The sequence below is a fragment of the Colobus angolensis genome, unplaced genomic scaffold (assembly GCF_000951035.1).
Source record: "Colobus angolensis palliatus isolate OR3802 unplaced genomic scaffold, Cang.pa_1.0 Scaffold129, whole genome shotgun sequence".
Lineage (NCBI taxonomy): Eukaryota > Metazoa > Chordata > Mammalia > Primates > Cercopithecidae > Colobus > Colobus angolensis.
Window position 1 is genome coordinate 914,225 of NW_012114141.1, and position 14,287 is coordinate 928,511.

The window sequence follows — 14,287 nt, forward strand, 5'->3', positions numbered from 1 at the left end:
CCTGGCTAGGAAAAGGGATTCCCTTCCCCCTTGTGTTTCCCAGGTGAGGCGATGCCTCGCCCTGCTTCAGCTCTCGCTGGTCAGGCTGCAGCAGCTGACCAGCACCGATTGTCCGGCACTCCCTAGTGAGATGACCCCAGTACCTCAGTTGAAAATGCAGAAATCACCGGTCTTCTGTGTCCTTGGCGCTGGGAGTTGGAGACTGGAGCTGTTCCTATTCCACCATCTTGCTCCGCCCCCCAAGAAACGGTCAAGCGATTCTTATGCCTCAGCCTCCCTGAGTAGCTGGGCTTACAGGTGCCCACCACCACGCCCAGCTAATTTTTGTATTTTTAGTGGAGACAGGGTTTTGCCACGGTGGCCAGGCTGGTTTTGAACTCCTGATTTCATGTGATCTGTCCACATTGGCCTCCCAGAGTGCTGGGATTATAGGCGTGAGCCACAGTGCCCAGCCCATCCTGCCTTTTTTATATGGGCGCTTCCTCAGGGCTACTAAATAGTTGATGAGAGGAAATTTTTGTTTTAAGTATTCTAGCTAATCAAAGAAGAAGGAGCCAATAACAATTTTACATTTTGTTTAAACTTTAAATAATTAATGGATCCTAGGGAATGATCATCAATTGTTGCTAACATCATGAAAAGGCAACCAGTTACTGTGCACTTCATGATGGAAGAATACATCACCTCCTATTAATTTTTCTTGCACAAAATTAAAGTTGCATCTCAACCTAAATACCAATTATTAGAAATATAAAGATGCCCCTTTTTAAAATATTAGGAAGAGACTAGAATGATCCATGTAATAGTGGATTTGAGTTGGAGACATCAGTATTAACTCATGTTTAACTTAATATAGCTACATATGTTTACATAGGGAAATATTTATAGATATGTACACACCTCTTTTATAAAGTCACTAATCTAATTTGTGAGGCCCCTGCCCTCATGACCTAATCACCTTCCAAAGGCCCTACTTCCAAATGCCAATAAATTGGGAGTTAGGATTTCAACATATGAATTTAGGGGGAACAAAAATATTCAGTTAATAGCAATCATGAAATACAATGAAAGTCTGAGAAACTGTCACAACAAAGACTAACCTAAGGACACATGACATGACTAAATGGATTAGAGAAGTCTGAATAAAGTATAGACTTTGTCTAATGATAATGTATCAAAATTGGTTCATTATTGCAAGAAATGTACCATAATGTAAGATGTTAATTATAGAGTAAATTAGTTGGAGTAATGGGAACTCTAGGTACTGTCTCCACAATTTTCCTGTAAATGTAAAAAGTTTTTAAAAATATATAGATGAGTCTCAGTATATTGCCCAAGCTGGTCTCCAACTCCTGACCTCGAGCTATCTTCCCACCTGCACTTCCTAAAATATTAGGATTACAGGAGTGAGCCACTGCACCTGGCCTGCAAATGTAAAACTTTTTGTAAAAGTTTGTTTTTAAAACACATGAGGATGCAATCAGTAAATCCTAGACTGAAGGAAAGTTTACAAGAAAAATGACCTGGTTTCATTAATAAATGAAGTACAGGGGAAAAAGAAACATGGTGGTAGACTCTATACATTAAAAGAGATTGAGGAGACATATCAGTTGAAGCAACTGGGCTTTATTCTAATTTGAACAAACAAAAATTCAACTAGTGAGGGACATGAGAATACTGATGGGATATTTTATATACAGGAATTATGGATAATTGAGATGTGATAATATTGTAGCTATGTTTCTTAAGAGTTATCTTTTAGAGACACATATATTTGAATAAAGTTTTGCATTGTACAAAACTCTTTTCAATGAGAGGATCCCTTTTGGTTCAGGAGAGGGAGAGAGGTAAGAGTGTAGTCTCACTTTTTAGGCAGGAAGAAAGCGATAGCAAACATCTGCCATCTGACAGTTATTTTTAAACCATTCCACTTAATCCTCATGAAATTTTCCAGGTGCTTTGAATCCAGAGCCAAGGTTGAGAACTACTAATTTAGAAGAATATACCATGGTATGAGTGGGGAGGAAATGCCACCAGCAGACAGCGATCAGCTAGAGGCTGTAATTTTACCCAGTTACTTCCTGAAAGTGCTAGATGCTGTTGCTTATTATTATTATTTTTTTAAGCATTCACATAACCTAAAATCCCATTCAGGAGCCTTAAAGGAGGTGCATTTTCTAGAAGCTAACACTGTTTTTGGTTATTTGCAGGTATAGCATCAAAACCATCCACTGCTCTGTTTTTGGAGTTCATTAAGTAGATCCATTTCACACTATCAGGACAGAATTTTTCAGACACCTGAGGCTCCATGCCTAGACCTTTTATTTTTATTTATTTATTTATTTATTTATTTATTTATTTATTTATTTATTTATTTATTTATTTATTTTTGAGACAGAGTCTCGCTCTGTCACCCAGGCTGGAGTGCAGTGGCGTGATCTTGGCTCACTGCAACCTCTACCTCCCAGGTTCAAGCCATTCTCCTGCCTTGCCCTCTGCAGTAGCTGGGATTATACATGCCCGCCGCCACGCCTGGCTAATTTTTGTATGTTAGTAGAGATGGGGTTTCACCATGTTGACCTGGTTGGTCTCGAACACCTGACCTCGTGATCTGCCTGCCTCGGCCTCCCAAAGTGCTGGAATTATAGGCGTGAGCCACCGCGCCCGGCCGCCGAGACCTCTTTAACTGAATATCCCACAAGCACCCCAAACTCAAAACACCCAGGAATGAACTCAGTATTTTTCCCACCGCCCAATCTGCCTGTCTTCCTGTATCCCCAGCTCTGTGAATGACCTATCTCCTGCCCAGTCACCTGTGCTATAAAACTACCAGTCCTCACGGACCAGTCACCCGTGCTATAAAACTACCAGTCCTCACAGACCACTCCATCACTCCTCTACCCATCCAGTCAGTCCTCAGTTCTCTCTCATTATCTCCCCTCAGGATGTCTTGACTTCCTTAGATGCAAGTCAGGCCTTCATCTTTTCTCACCTGGACAAACCTCCTGCCTTGCTGTCCTGCCTCCAGTCTCACCCTCTTCAAACCTGCTCTCCACCTGGTGCCATGATACAGCTAAAGATCATGTTCATCAATAACTTTGCAGTGGCTGCCCCTAACTACAGGACACAGCAGAGCAAACATGGCAGCATATATCTGAGCTTTGCCTTCTGTATTGGTGATGTATTGCTGAAACATACTGTAAAATGTATTAACACCGTCACAAGAAACATTCATTATTTCACAGTGTCTGTAGGTCAGGAATTAAAAGGGGGTGGTTCTAGCTCAGGGTTTCTCATAAGGTTTTAGTCCAGATGTCAGCCAGATCTGTAGTCAAATGTAGGCTTGACTAGGGCTGGAGAATATGCTCCCATAGCTCACTGACAGCTGGCAAGGTGGTACTGGCTGTTGGCAAAATGCCCCAAATTTTTATCCCAGAGATCTCTCCATAGGGTTGCGTACATGTTCTTACAATATAGTGGCTGGCTTCGTCCAGTGTGGGTGATACAGATGACATCCGTGTGTTTTGTGACCTAGTCTCAGAAGTTACACACCATCACTTCTGCATTATTCCGTTGGTCACACAGGCCGCCCCTGAGGCAGTGTGGGAAGGATCTACACAGGACGTGAATATACCAGAAATGAGGATCATTGGAAATCATGTTGGAGGCTGGTCACCATCCCCTTCTCTCTAAACCTAACATTATCACTGTCATATTTCATGTTTCCCCAGCACCAAAGGATTTCAGATTCCCAGAATCTACAGGGCTATGTCTTCCATCTTTGTGTTCCTCATGCCTGCAAGATCTTTTCCTCCCTTCTATTTGCCTGGTGAATTCTTATCATTCAAAACTATGTGCCTATACTTAGTGCCTGGTACAGAATGGGAGCTCAGTACACATTAAGCTGAAATCCAAAGAATAGAATTAGAAGATACGGTCCAGGTAGGCTCCATGCTGTCATCCCACATTACCTTGAAATATGCTGAAGGTCATATTTCAAGGTGCGGGAAAGTCAGAGTTTGTGACTCACATGCGCCATTTTGAAAAAGGGTATCCGTATTTTTTCTAAGAAGCCACAGAATAATTTAGTTGGAGACAAACTTCCTCCAGATTTATAAAAATCAATGCCAAAAATAAATAAATAAATAGAAGCCCAAAGTGTTGGAGAAGGAATAAAGAGAGTGATGTCAGGAGAAGGAAGACATGTTGGTTAGCTTATTGACACATAATGCCACATAACAACCAACCACAAATCCTGAACAGCATGCAGCAGGAAATACGTATCTCTTGCTCGGGAGTTTGTACGTAACCTGGAGCAGCTCTGCTTTGCTCTGCAGTGGCTGAGGTGACTCTGTGTCACTCTGTGGGCTGGCTGGGGTGGCTCTGCTCCACCTCTGTCATCCTCCTATGATAGACGGGCTGGCTGGTGATGAGGGAGATGCAAGAGAACATATCCAAGTGCACCGACACGTTCCCAGCCCCTTAGTACTTTCCTCAGCCAAAACAAGTTCCATGACCAAACTCAGAGTCAAGGAGTGGGGAAATATTGAGAACTACAGAGTTATAAGGCAACGGTCAGGGGTATAGGGAGGGGTAAATTGGGATTAAAAATTCAAACTATCAGAGTGGGAAAAGCCAATATTTTGGGAAGAAAAGAGAATGTTTCTAGCTGTTGAAAGATTGTCTCCTGAACTAAACCTAAAAATCTACTTTTAAAATATTCCTATTGGGGCCGGGCGCGGGTGGCTCACGCCTGTAATCCCAGCACTTTGGGAGGCCGAGGCAGGCAGATCACCTGAGGTCAGGAGTTCAAGACCAGCCTGGCCAACATGGTGAAACTCTGTCTCTACTAAAAGTACAAAAAATATTAGCCAGGTGTGGTGGCACATGCCTGTAATCCTAGCTACTCGGGAGGCTGAGGCAGGAGAATTGCTTGAACCTGGGAGGCAGAGGTTGTGGTGAGCCAAGATGGCACCACTTCACTTTAGCCTGGGCGACAGAGTGAGACTCTGCCTCAAAAATAAATGAATAAATGAAATAAAAAAGAAAATATTCCTATTGGAGTCACGTTTTCAATTCTGTATAAATGTTAATAACTACGGTACTCCTAGTGAATATTTGTGAATATATAATTTTATAATGTGTATTTGTTGAACCAAATTTCTGAACTTCCTTCTGAAGTTAAGGAAAACTTGAGCATCCTAAGATGATGAACACTGTGGTGTTGCAGATTCATGAACTGTAAAGTGGGTTGAGGCACTGAAAGAAAGCAAAGCTGGTCTGGAGAGTCCACTGACTTGCCCTTCCAGAGCTGTCTTCCTTATGGTTCTGTCAGCTCTTAGCTGGCTCTCAGCTAATTTCTTGTTAAGTGCTAGCTGAAAATGGCTAAAAGTGTTTATCTTTCAGGGTGCATTTGGATGTTAATAATAGAAACCTAAGGAAGTCTTCAGGGATGAATCTCCAATGGTGGAAGATGACAATACATTTAATGATTTTTTTCCTCAAAGTTGAGAACATCTTATGGCATTTAAAGCACTTCAACACATTAGGCTGAATCGCATTGGCAATTTCATGTGATTCAACCTATTGTATTATTTATTCTTTACAGCAATCTTCAGACACAGGTAGGAAAGAGATTCAGAGGAAATCACTTTTTTTTACCTTAGATCACACAGTAAATGGTAAGAGTAGGCCTGGAATCCAAGTCATCTGCTATCAAGTTCAATTTTTTTCCTTACACAGGTGTGGCAGAAGTACTTTAAAACATTTTTTGTTCTGCTGTGCCTCTCTCCTTCCCCTAGCCTCACACCTTCTCCTTCTGTTTGCCTGTTTCTGTTTATCCCCTTAGTGGCCTGGCCCCATTCCCTTCTGATACACTAACTAGTGAACCCATCATCTTGAAAGAGGAATGTGGTATATTTCCCCCTGTTGAGCTACTGCTTAATTTGTCAACCTCCTTTACCCTGAGCCCACTGTGATGGCTGGACTCTTATAATATACCTAGAGCTTTGCTCCAACTTCAGCCCCAAAGACATTAAATAATTAACTTCCAGCACTCTCCTTTGTGTGCTTTATCTCTGCATCACCCAAAATAGCTGGTGGCATTTCCTCTGTATAAATAGAAAGCAGAAAGGTCAATTGGCATTTTTGAAATATATATGTATATATTTTTTTACAAAGCAGCAAGCTAGCAGGGTCCCTTTATTTGCTCATAGTGATTGTTTCATAGCAAGAAACTTCCTAGTTTAACTCCTTAGTCAATTTCCCCCACCGTCTTGCAGTTGGATAGTTATTAATACAATTTGAAGTGGTTCAAAATTAAGATTGAGTGTAGCCGAAGGAGAAAGCATTTTCCCAATGATGATAAGTCAAAGATTTAACCTTCAAGTACTGTTAAATCTTGTTCCCTACTCCCATCCCAGTGAACCAAATGAAAGTAAATCTGAATGAGCTTCTCTTTAGAGGCATGGAGCTATGATGCAAAATGATATTTCTTCTTAGCTCTTTTTTCTTTTAAGCCTGATGAAGTGCATAACACAAATCCCTGGAGAGTAAGCTGTTTTTGGTCTGCACCTGTCTTCTAAGAACCATGTTCTGAAATGCAAGGTATAGGAATGTGAATCTGTTTGTGAAAGAGACTATTTGAAAATCTAGCTATTTCCTCTTAGGACCCAGCACACAAGTTTTGTTCTGTTCTAATGTTATGGAAAACATTAACAAGAAGATTCAGCAATTTTTATTAACTGGGGTAATATTATGGTCCCTGCTCTTCCAGTCATATTTGCAATCTGGTTGGTCACAAAAGAGCGTGTGGGCTCTGGGGAGCATTTTCTGGGGTGAGGTCTTGTCCCTGTTAATATGATGGCAATTGACATGCCCGCTGTCAGCAGCAGTGTGGTCACATGCCCCCATCATCGCAGGTTTCCCAGGGCAAAGCTGATTTTCAGTGTTCTACCATGGCAACAACCATGGGTCCTAGATTTTGACTTGGGAAGCACACTCAAGTTTCAAATTCTGAAAAGTCTCAGATCCCACCTCCAGAAGCCAGTATTTGAGGTCTGCTTTTCCTGCTGCAAACAGGGGCTGTGAGAGCACATACATGCTCCTGTCCCCCAGCCTCCCAGCCAGGAATCATTCTCCAGTATGCAGGGAGGGAGGGTGAGAACGAGCATTGTTAGCTTTGGGAAGAGGCAGAGTGAAGATTTGTGCAGCCCCAATACCTCTCCATAGTGTAAGGGAATTGTGGGAACTCAGAAGAGTGATGTTCATAACCCTTGAGCACTAGAGAAATTGTGGGTTCACCTGGTTGGTTCCTTTGGTCGCTGGGCAGGGATAGAAGTGAAGCCACAGGGTAGAGTGTTAGGGCACAGTGACCATGCCCCTTTGTCCTTAAAATAAGCCCATTAAGTTCTCTCAAGTTATTCACACTGACTCCCCTACCACTCCACCCCAATTACTACTTGTTTATACTCGCTGTGAAGCATTTGAAGTCTTTGGAGCCTTCTTTGAAGTCCTCATACTACCTTCCAAGATGTGAGATTAATTAAGCCCCCAATTAAGAGCAGCCAAACCACTGTTCCAAAAAGAGGGAGGGGGAGAATAGAGACAACAGAAAGAAAGGTCTTGAACAATGGTTCTGTGTGGTACCAGTGGCACTGGCACCACTTGGAAATGTGTTAGAAACCCTGACCTCTTGAATCAGAAATGCTGGTGATGGAATTCACCAATCTATGCTTCAGCAAGCACTCCAGGTGATTCAAATGCATGCTCAAATGTGAGAATCACTGGTTTAAAGGAGTGCATCATGCAGGAAGCACAGCACCACTGATAACAGGTTAGTAAGATAAAGAACCTCTCTTAGTTTCCTCAGTCATCAGCAGGAGGCAGAAAAGTGAATAACAGTACTGTGGGCATCAAATTCACCCATATAGTTCTGAAACAATAGATATGTTTTAGCCCCCTATCTTCCCAGAGAAGGGAATGGGGTGGGTCTGGGTATTGATGAAGATTATCTCCTTGACCAAACTTTAGACAGGCTCTTTTGAGCCCTCTTTTTATGAGGACTCATTCTTGGCTCTGTCTTCAGCCTGCCAAATCCAGTTTTAGCAAGAATTCTGGTAAACTCAGTTTATTGAGAATCCCCCACATTTGATAGCTGCTCACCCTCAGTATCTGATCAGATTCCTCATCACCTGCCCTCAATCTCTGATGACCCTGGCCTGCCTTCAGCGGAAGCCTTAAGTCAGTTTAGCAGGAGTCTCCCTGCTATGGTTTGAATAACTGCCCCTCCAAAACTTATGTTGAAATTTGATCCCCAAAGCGGTGATGTTGGGAAGTGGGGCCTAGTGGAAAATGTTTGGGTTATGGGGGAGCACCCTCATAAATAGCTGTGGTACAGATCTGGAGTAGTGAGTGAGTTCTTGCTCTCTAGGTTGGATTACTTCTTGTGGGAATGAATTATTTCCCGGAAGGGTGGGTGTTATAATGCCAGGACACCACTCAGGTTTCCCTGTCTTCATACTCATCCACCTCCCCTTCACTACCGTGAAGGCAGCACACCAGCTATCGCCAGAAGCCAGGGCCATGCCCTTGAACTTCTCAGCCTACAAAACCGTGAGCGAAACAAACTTCCTTACTTTATAAATTACTCAGTCTCTGGTATTCTTTTATAGCAACACTAAACAGACGAATACAACCCCTAACCTTTGAAGACTCCTCTTAGAAATTTTCCATCTGCCAAGGCCCCTATCCTGCTAATTGGCTATTAATCTCTAGTTTTCTTTGCTTCAGCAAAGAAACTCAGAGTTGAGCCCAATGCCTCTCCCATATTGCAATATTGTTGATACCTATCAAAATAGTCCTGAGTACAGCCTTTTTGTCATTTCAATAAGTGTCAGAATAATTTTTTCATTAACAGTATATTTAAATGTGTCTATGTTTAAAAAGCTTGTTTCACAAGCAAATCTAATGTAGCTCCATGGTTGAAAATTCTGATAGACAGTGGTTAAGAGTATGGATTCTGGAATGAGACAGACCTGGTTTGAAATGCCAACTCTGCTTCTTGCAGCTGAGTGACTAAGCAAATTACCTAACCTGAGCATCTCTCTGTTGTCTGTCTCTCTGTCTCTTTCTCTCTCTTTCACTCTATGTCTCTTGAGTTAGTGAAAAGATCCAATGAAGGCCCTTAAACTACTAAGCACAGTACTGGTACCCAACAGGCACCAAATTAACCAAATATTACTGGCTGTAAGTAATAATTATCAAAGGATGGATATGTTGCATTCAATAAAGTTTTACATAAGGAAAAGATAAAATAGGTGATTTATTTTGTAACTGTGAAAGCTATGTTTATTTTGAATACAAATCTTGAATTATCTATGAATGAGTTTGAAATAAATCATAGAAGAGAATCACTCTTTGGATTTTTAATCCAGGTCCTTGTGTGTGTATGAAATACATATTTCTTCCTTGTTAGTCATGGAAGGGCAAAAGTGGACCAAAAACAGGTCAGCTAAGACAGGTATGTCTGGCTTCTGGGCTGCAGCTCAGCATGTTGTAGGCTAAGGTCCAGTGACCTTCACTGGCTGGCTGCCCACAGTCCACGAGACCCTAGGCAGTCAGGCACGGAGCTCTGTCCTCCAGCTGAAAATGATGAAGAGCACATGGCTTCTCCCCGGTCATTGTCAGGGTGACTCAATTCTGCTGGAAGCCCTGAGGGCGCACATGAGAGAAATGCTTTATGAGAGAGCCAAACTTGATCTACAAGCTTATCTCAGGGTATAGTCCAAATAACACTTATGACTCCAAGCACAGGCAGCCATGCTTACCGCTCTCTAAAGAAGCCAGTACTTCTGACGAGGAATTGAAAGTCAATATGGGAGCTCCGCTTTTGTATCCATTCCCCATAATAGAGTTCAGCTTATATGTTAAATGAATTTTCACATACATTTGTCCACTTGAACTCCTGCTTCTTTCTGACTGTTGCCTAGAGATGGTTCTGGAGAGTAGGTTATTTTCCCATCAGCAACTGCTCTTCAAAGTACAGGAGCTGGTCCACTTCAAAACAGTCGCTGGCTCGAGGCACCACTTTTTCCAAACACTCCCGGATCTCTGCTTCGCTAGCATTCTGATGCCTTGCTCTCTTGAGGTAATTATAGACCTCTTCAAATACTTCTGTGCCCAGCTTCTGCATGGCTGATCTGCCAAAAAAGTTACAAAAGATTATGAAGATTTACGTATTAAGATCACCTGCAGGAAAATGTGCTTTTAAATCATTGATTTTACAAACATTGTCATTCTGGGATTTAGAAAAAAAGGGGGAAAAAGGGCACAATGTCTCCCCCCTAAACATTTAACAATATTCAACAAATAATGCCTCAATGTCTATTATGTGCCAGGTACCCTTCAAGGAACTGGGAATATAGCAGTAAACAAGTCAGGCAAAGTCCTGCCCTTGTGTGTGTGTATATATATAATACACAGATATACACACATATGTGTTTATATAAACGTATGTATATATACACACATACACATAAGATAACAGATGGTTCTAAGTGCAATGAAGAAAAAGGGTGAGGCAGGCAGGAAAATCCTTCTGAGGAAGTATCATTTAAGCAAAAGCTCTCAGGAAGTAAGGCAAATACTAGGGGCTAGAGAATTTGGGCCCTAAGGCTAAAACATATTGGAAGAATAACAAGAAAGCTATTGTGGCTGGAGTTAGTCGAACAAAGGGAAACAGGATTGTGGGATATAAAATCCTGAAATAGTTAATAATAATGAAACAACAATGAGGAGGAGGAGGAGGAAAATGAGGGAGAGAATAGTTTTATTTACCACTTGCCAGGCCCTTTTCTACTCACTTTGTCCTTACAATCACACTTAACCCTTACAACAGCTTTACGAAGGAGGCAATTTTTTAAATCCCTATTTTACATATGAAGAAACTGAGGCTTAAAAGGGGCAAAGTTATTTGGCCAAGTTTCCAACAAGGCCAACATTCATTTTTTCCACACTTCCAGTGTTTGTCCTTATGTCAACATAATCTTTACGTTATAATCACATTGCCATATCTAGTATGTTTATTTCACCATTGACTATTTTCCTCTATCTCCAGAAAGGGTCACAAACTAAAGAACTATGGGCAAAATTTGGCCCACAACATGTTTTGTCAATACCATGTTTTATCTTCATTATTTTTAAATGTTTTAATGTGACTGTCTTTATGTGGGGCCTGCAAGAGCCCTGTACTCTGCATTTTCTGACCGTCTTTGACCTACCTCCCCTATGTTTTATCACCTTAGACCAGGCTGCTTCTCATAGTTCTTCTACCTGCTTAACTCAAGGGCATTCAAGTTGGTGGATTTAGCTTTGCGGTTCTTCACAGTTGTTGTTTTTAATGGCCCCATGTTGTTCAACTGAATTTATGTGCTAATATTTACTCCATTATCCCTTCACCAAACAATGAGCTTTTTTCGCTTCTTTTCACTATAACATAGTATGAATATCTCATCTTTAGACATTAGGCTTTTTCATTTTAGAGGAATATTTTATGATATCAAATTTTTAGGAGTTGGGCTATTACATGTGTGTGTTCACTCTAAAAATGTATGTGCATACTTAGGGTTTCTGCACTTTGAAGAACAGAGAAAAGAGTAAATATATGTTGTGCTTGATTAAATGATAAAAATGTTATGAGAATGAGATTATTAGGTCAAAGTGTATAAATATTTGTGTGACTTTAACTTGAAATATTTGTTTTTCTTCATTTCAATGGATTTGGTAAAAAGAAAAACCAGGATGTGTATTTTTTCACAATTTTTAAAAATTTTTTGAGATGAAGTCTCGATCTGGTCCCCCAGGCTGGAGTGCAATGGCGTGATCTCAGCTCACTGAAAAGTCCACCTCCCGGGTTCAAGTGATTCTTCTGCCTCAGCCTCCTGAGTAGCTGGGATTACAGGTGCCTGCCACCATGCCTGGCTAATTTTTGTATTTTTGGTAGAGACGGAATTTCACCATGTTGGCCAGGCTGGTCTCGAACTCCTGACCTCAGGTGATCCGCCCACCTTGGCCTCCCAAAGTGCTGAGATTACAAGCGTGAGCCACCGCGCCCAGCCTTTTTTCACAATTTTTGAGGCATTAATGCTTAACAGTAATGATGGTAATGTTGATAATAACATTGGAGACATTAGTCATAGACTCACTGATTTTATAAGCTTTTATTGTTCAGTGTTATTCAACCTTGTAATCTCGAAATCATAGGATATGTGTTACGTATTGTGGCATATAAAGAGATGAATAAGTAATTCTTCTAGCTGTGGTTTAAAGGCTAGTAATGACAATGCAAGACATAAATTTTTAATTTTAACTAACATTTCTATAGCCCTTTAGAGCTTGCAAAGTGCTTTTGCATTCATTATATCAAATGCTCCTTGTGAACTAGGCAATTCATTAAACATTTGTCTTCATTTTACAGATGAGAATAAGTAGGTTTTTAGTAGTCTTTCACAAGCTCCACAGTTAGTGTAGTGGAGTTTGGACTCAAATGCTGATCTTAAAACACCAGATGCTGGAGAAACCAGCAGCCCTAGGCTCCACAATAGGTTTCCCACCTTCTGTCATGAGATTATCAGGACTGATTCCAGCATGCCTGACATCCCTAGTCACCTCAGTTAGCCCCCAAAATCAGGTGTTTCTTTTGCTGACATCTACCAAACCCTGGTCATTCCCTTCATACATTGATTACTTCAGTGACTAGCCCACTCTCTTTCTTCCACCTTGTATCTTGTCATCATTCTTGACTTCTGTATTCTTGCTGTCTCTGGTTTTGAACTGCCTCACATTCAGCCATCATTTCTTTTACCCTACCTGAGTTGCCCATTCACATGATCATATCAATTGACTTCATCAGTGCCAATGACTACATGACCTCTGAAACTGATTTCACGCCTCCTACTCTCTAACCACCCCCTCTATGCCCTCCCACCATACTTACCAGCCAATCTTCCACTTCATGGTGCTCTTCATTCTTTCGATTCTACCCCCATGATAATAATTACTCACTCCCTTTGTAACCTCATATACTCACTCCCCACCTCCTCACAGTTATATTTCATGGCCCATCATCACAACCATTATCTTGCAAATACCTTTGACTTTTTCCACCCCTTTTCCCTTTGTCTGGCAAAGACCTAATGGTTAAACTCAGTCATATACCTACTCCATGGCTGTACCCAAACAAGAGAATATTTATGGAGAAAAGCATCCAAATGTACCAAGTCTCTCATTTAAGATGATAATCTTGATTCAGAATGGTTCTCAGCACTACCCAACGATCTTACCGTATTTCTCCAGTATGTTTATTTTCCTCCCCAAATGACTATCTCAAATGTTTGCCTTTATTCTTTTAAAAAATACTTTATTTTTTATTTTTAAATTTTATTGTGTATATTTGAGGTTTACAACATGATATTTGGGGATACACATACATAATAAAACGGTTACTATAGTGAAGCAGATTAATGTATCTATGACCTCATAATTACTTTTTAATGACAAGAAGAGCTAAAATCTACTTATTTAACAAAAATTCCCAATACAATTTTATTAATTTTAGTCCTTATATTGCACATGAGATCTCTAGACTTGCCCATCCTACCTATCTACTGTTTTGTATCCTTTGACCTACATTCCCTCATTTCCTCTCCCCTACCAACCCTGCCTGAGGTAACCATTGTTTCATTCTCTATCTCTGTGTACTTCAACTCTTTTTTTTTTTTAATATTCCATACGTAAGTGAGGTCATGCAATATTTTTCTTCCTGTGTCTGGCTGTTTTTCACTTAGCATAATGTCCTCCAGGTCTTTCCATGTTGTGGCAAATGACAGGATCTCATTTTATAAGGCTGAATAATATTCCATTGTATATCTATGCCACCCTTTCTTTATCCACTTCTCCATTGATAGATATTTAGGTTGTTTCCATATCTTGGCTATTGTGAACAATGTTGCAATGAACATGGGAGATATCGTGATGAAGTGGTATTTTCTTCTCCTTTGGGAAGAGGGATTTGCTGGGTCATTGGTAGTTATATTTTTAATTTCTTTAGGAACCTTTATATTGTTTTCCATAGTGACTGTACCAGTCTGCTGTCCCCCAGCTGTATATAGTAGGGTTCTCTTTTCTCCACACCAACGTTTCTTTTTATTTTATTTTATTATTATACTTTAAGTTCTAGGGTACATGTGCATAACGTGCAGGTTTGTTACATATGTATACTTGTGCCATG

At 40.8% G+C, this 14,287-nt stretch overlaps 1 protein-coding gene across 2 annotated transcripts in view; it reads right to left on the reverse strand.

Annotated features, from left to right (window-relative positions):
• Positions 1 to 9,298: 9,298 nt before the first annotated feature.
• Positions 9,299 to 14,287, reverse strand: part of NEK11 (NIMA-related kinase 11) — a 339,525-nt gene continuing 334,536 nt past the window's right edge. For both annotated transcript variants that reach the window (XM_011933680.1, XM_011933679.1), the window contains one exon: positions 9,299 to 10,199. In XM_011933680.1, the coding sequence (XP_011789070.1) occupies positions 10,021 to 10,199 (179 nt within the window). In that variant the 3' untranslated portion in view covers positions 9,299 to 10,020. The remainder of the gene's footprint in view (positions 10,200 to 14,287) is intronic.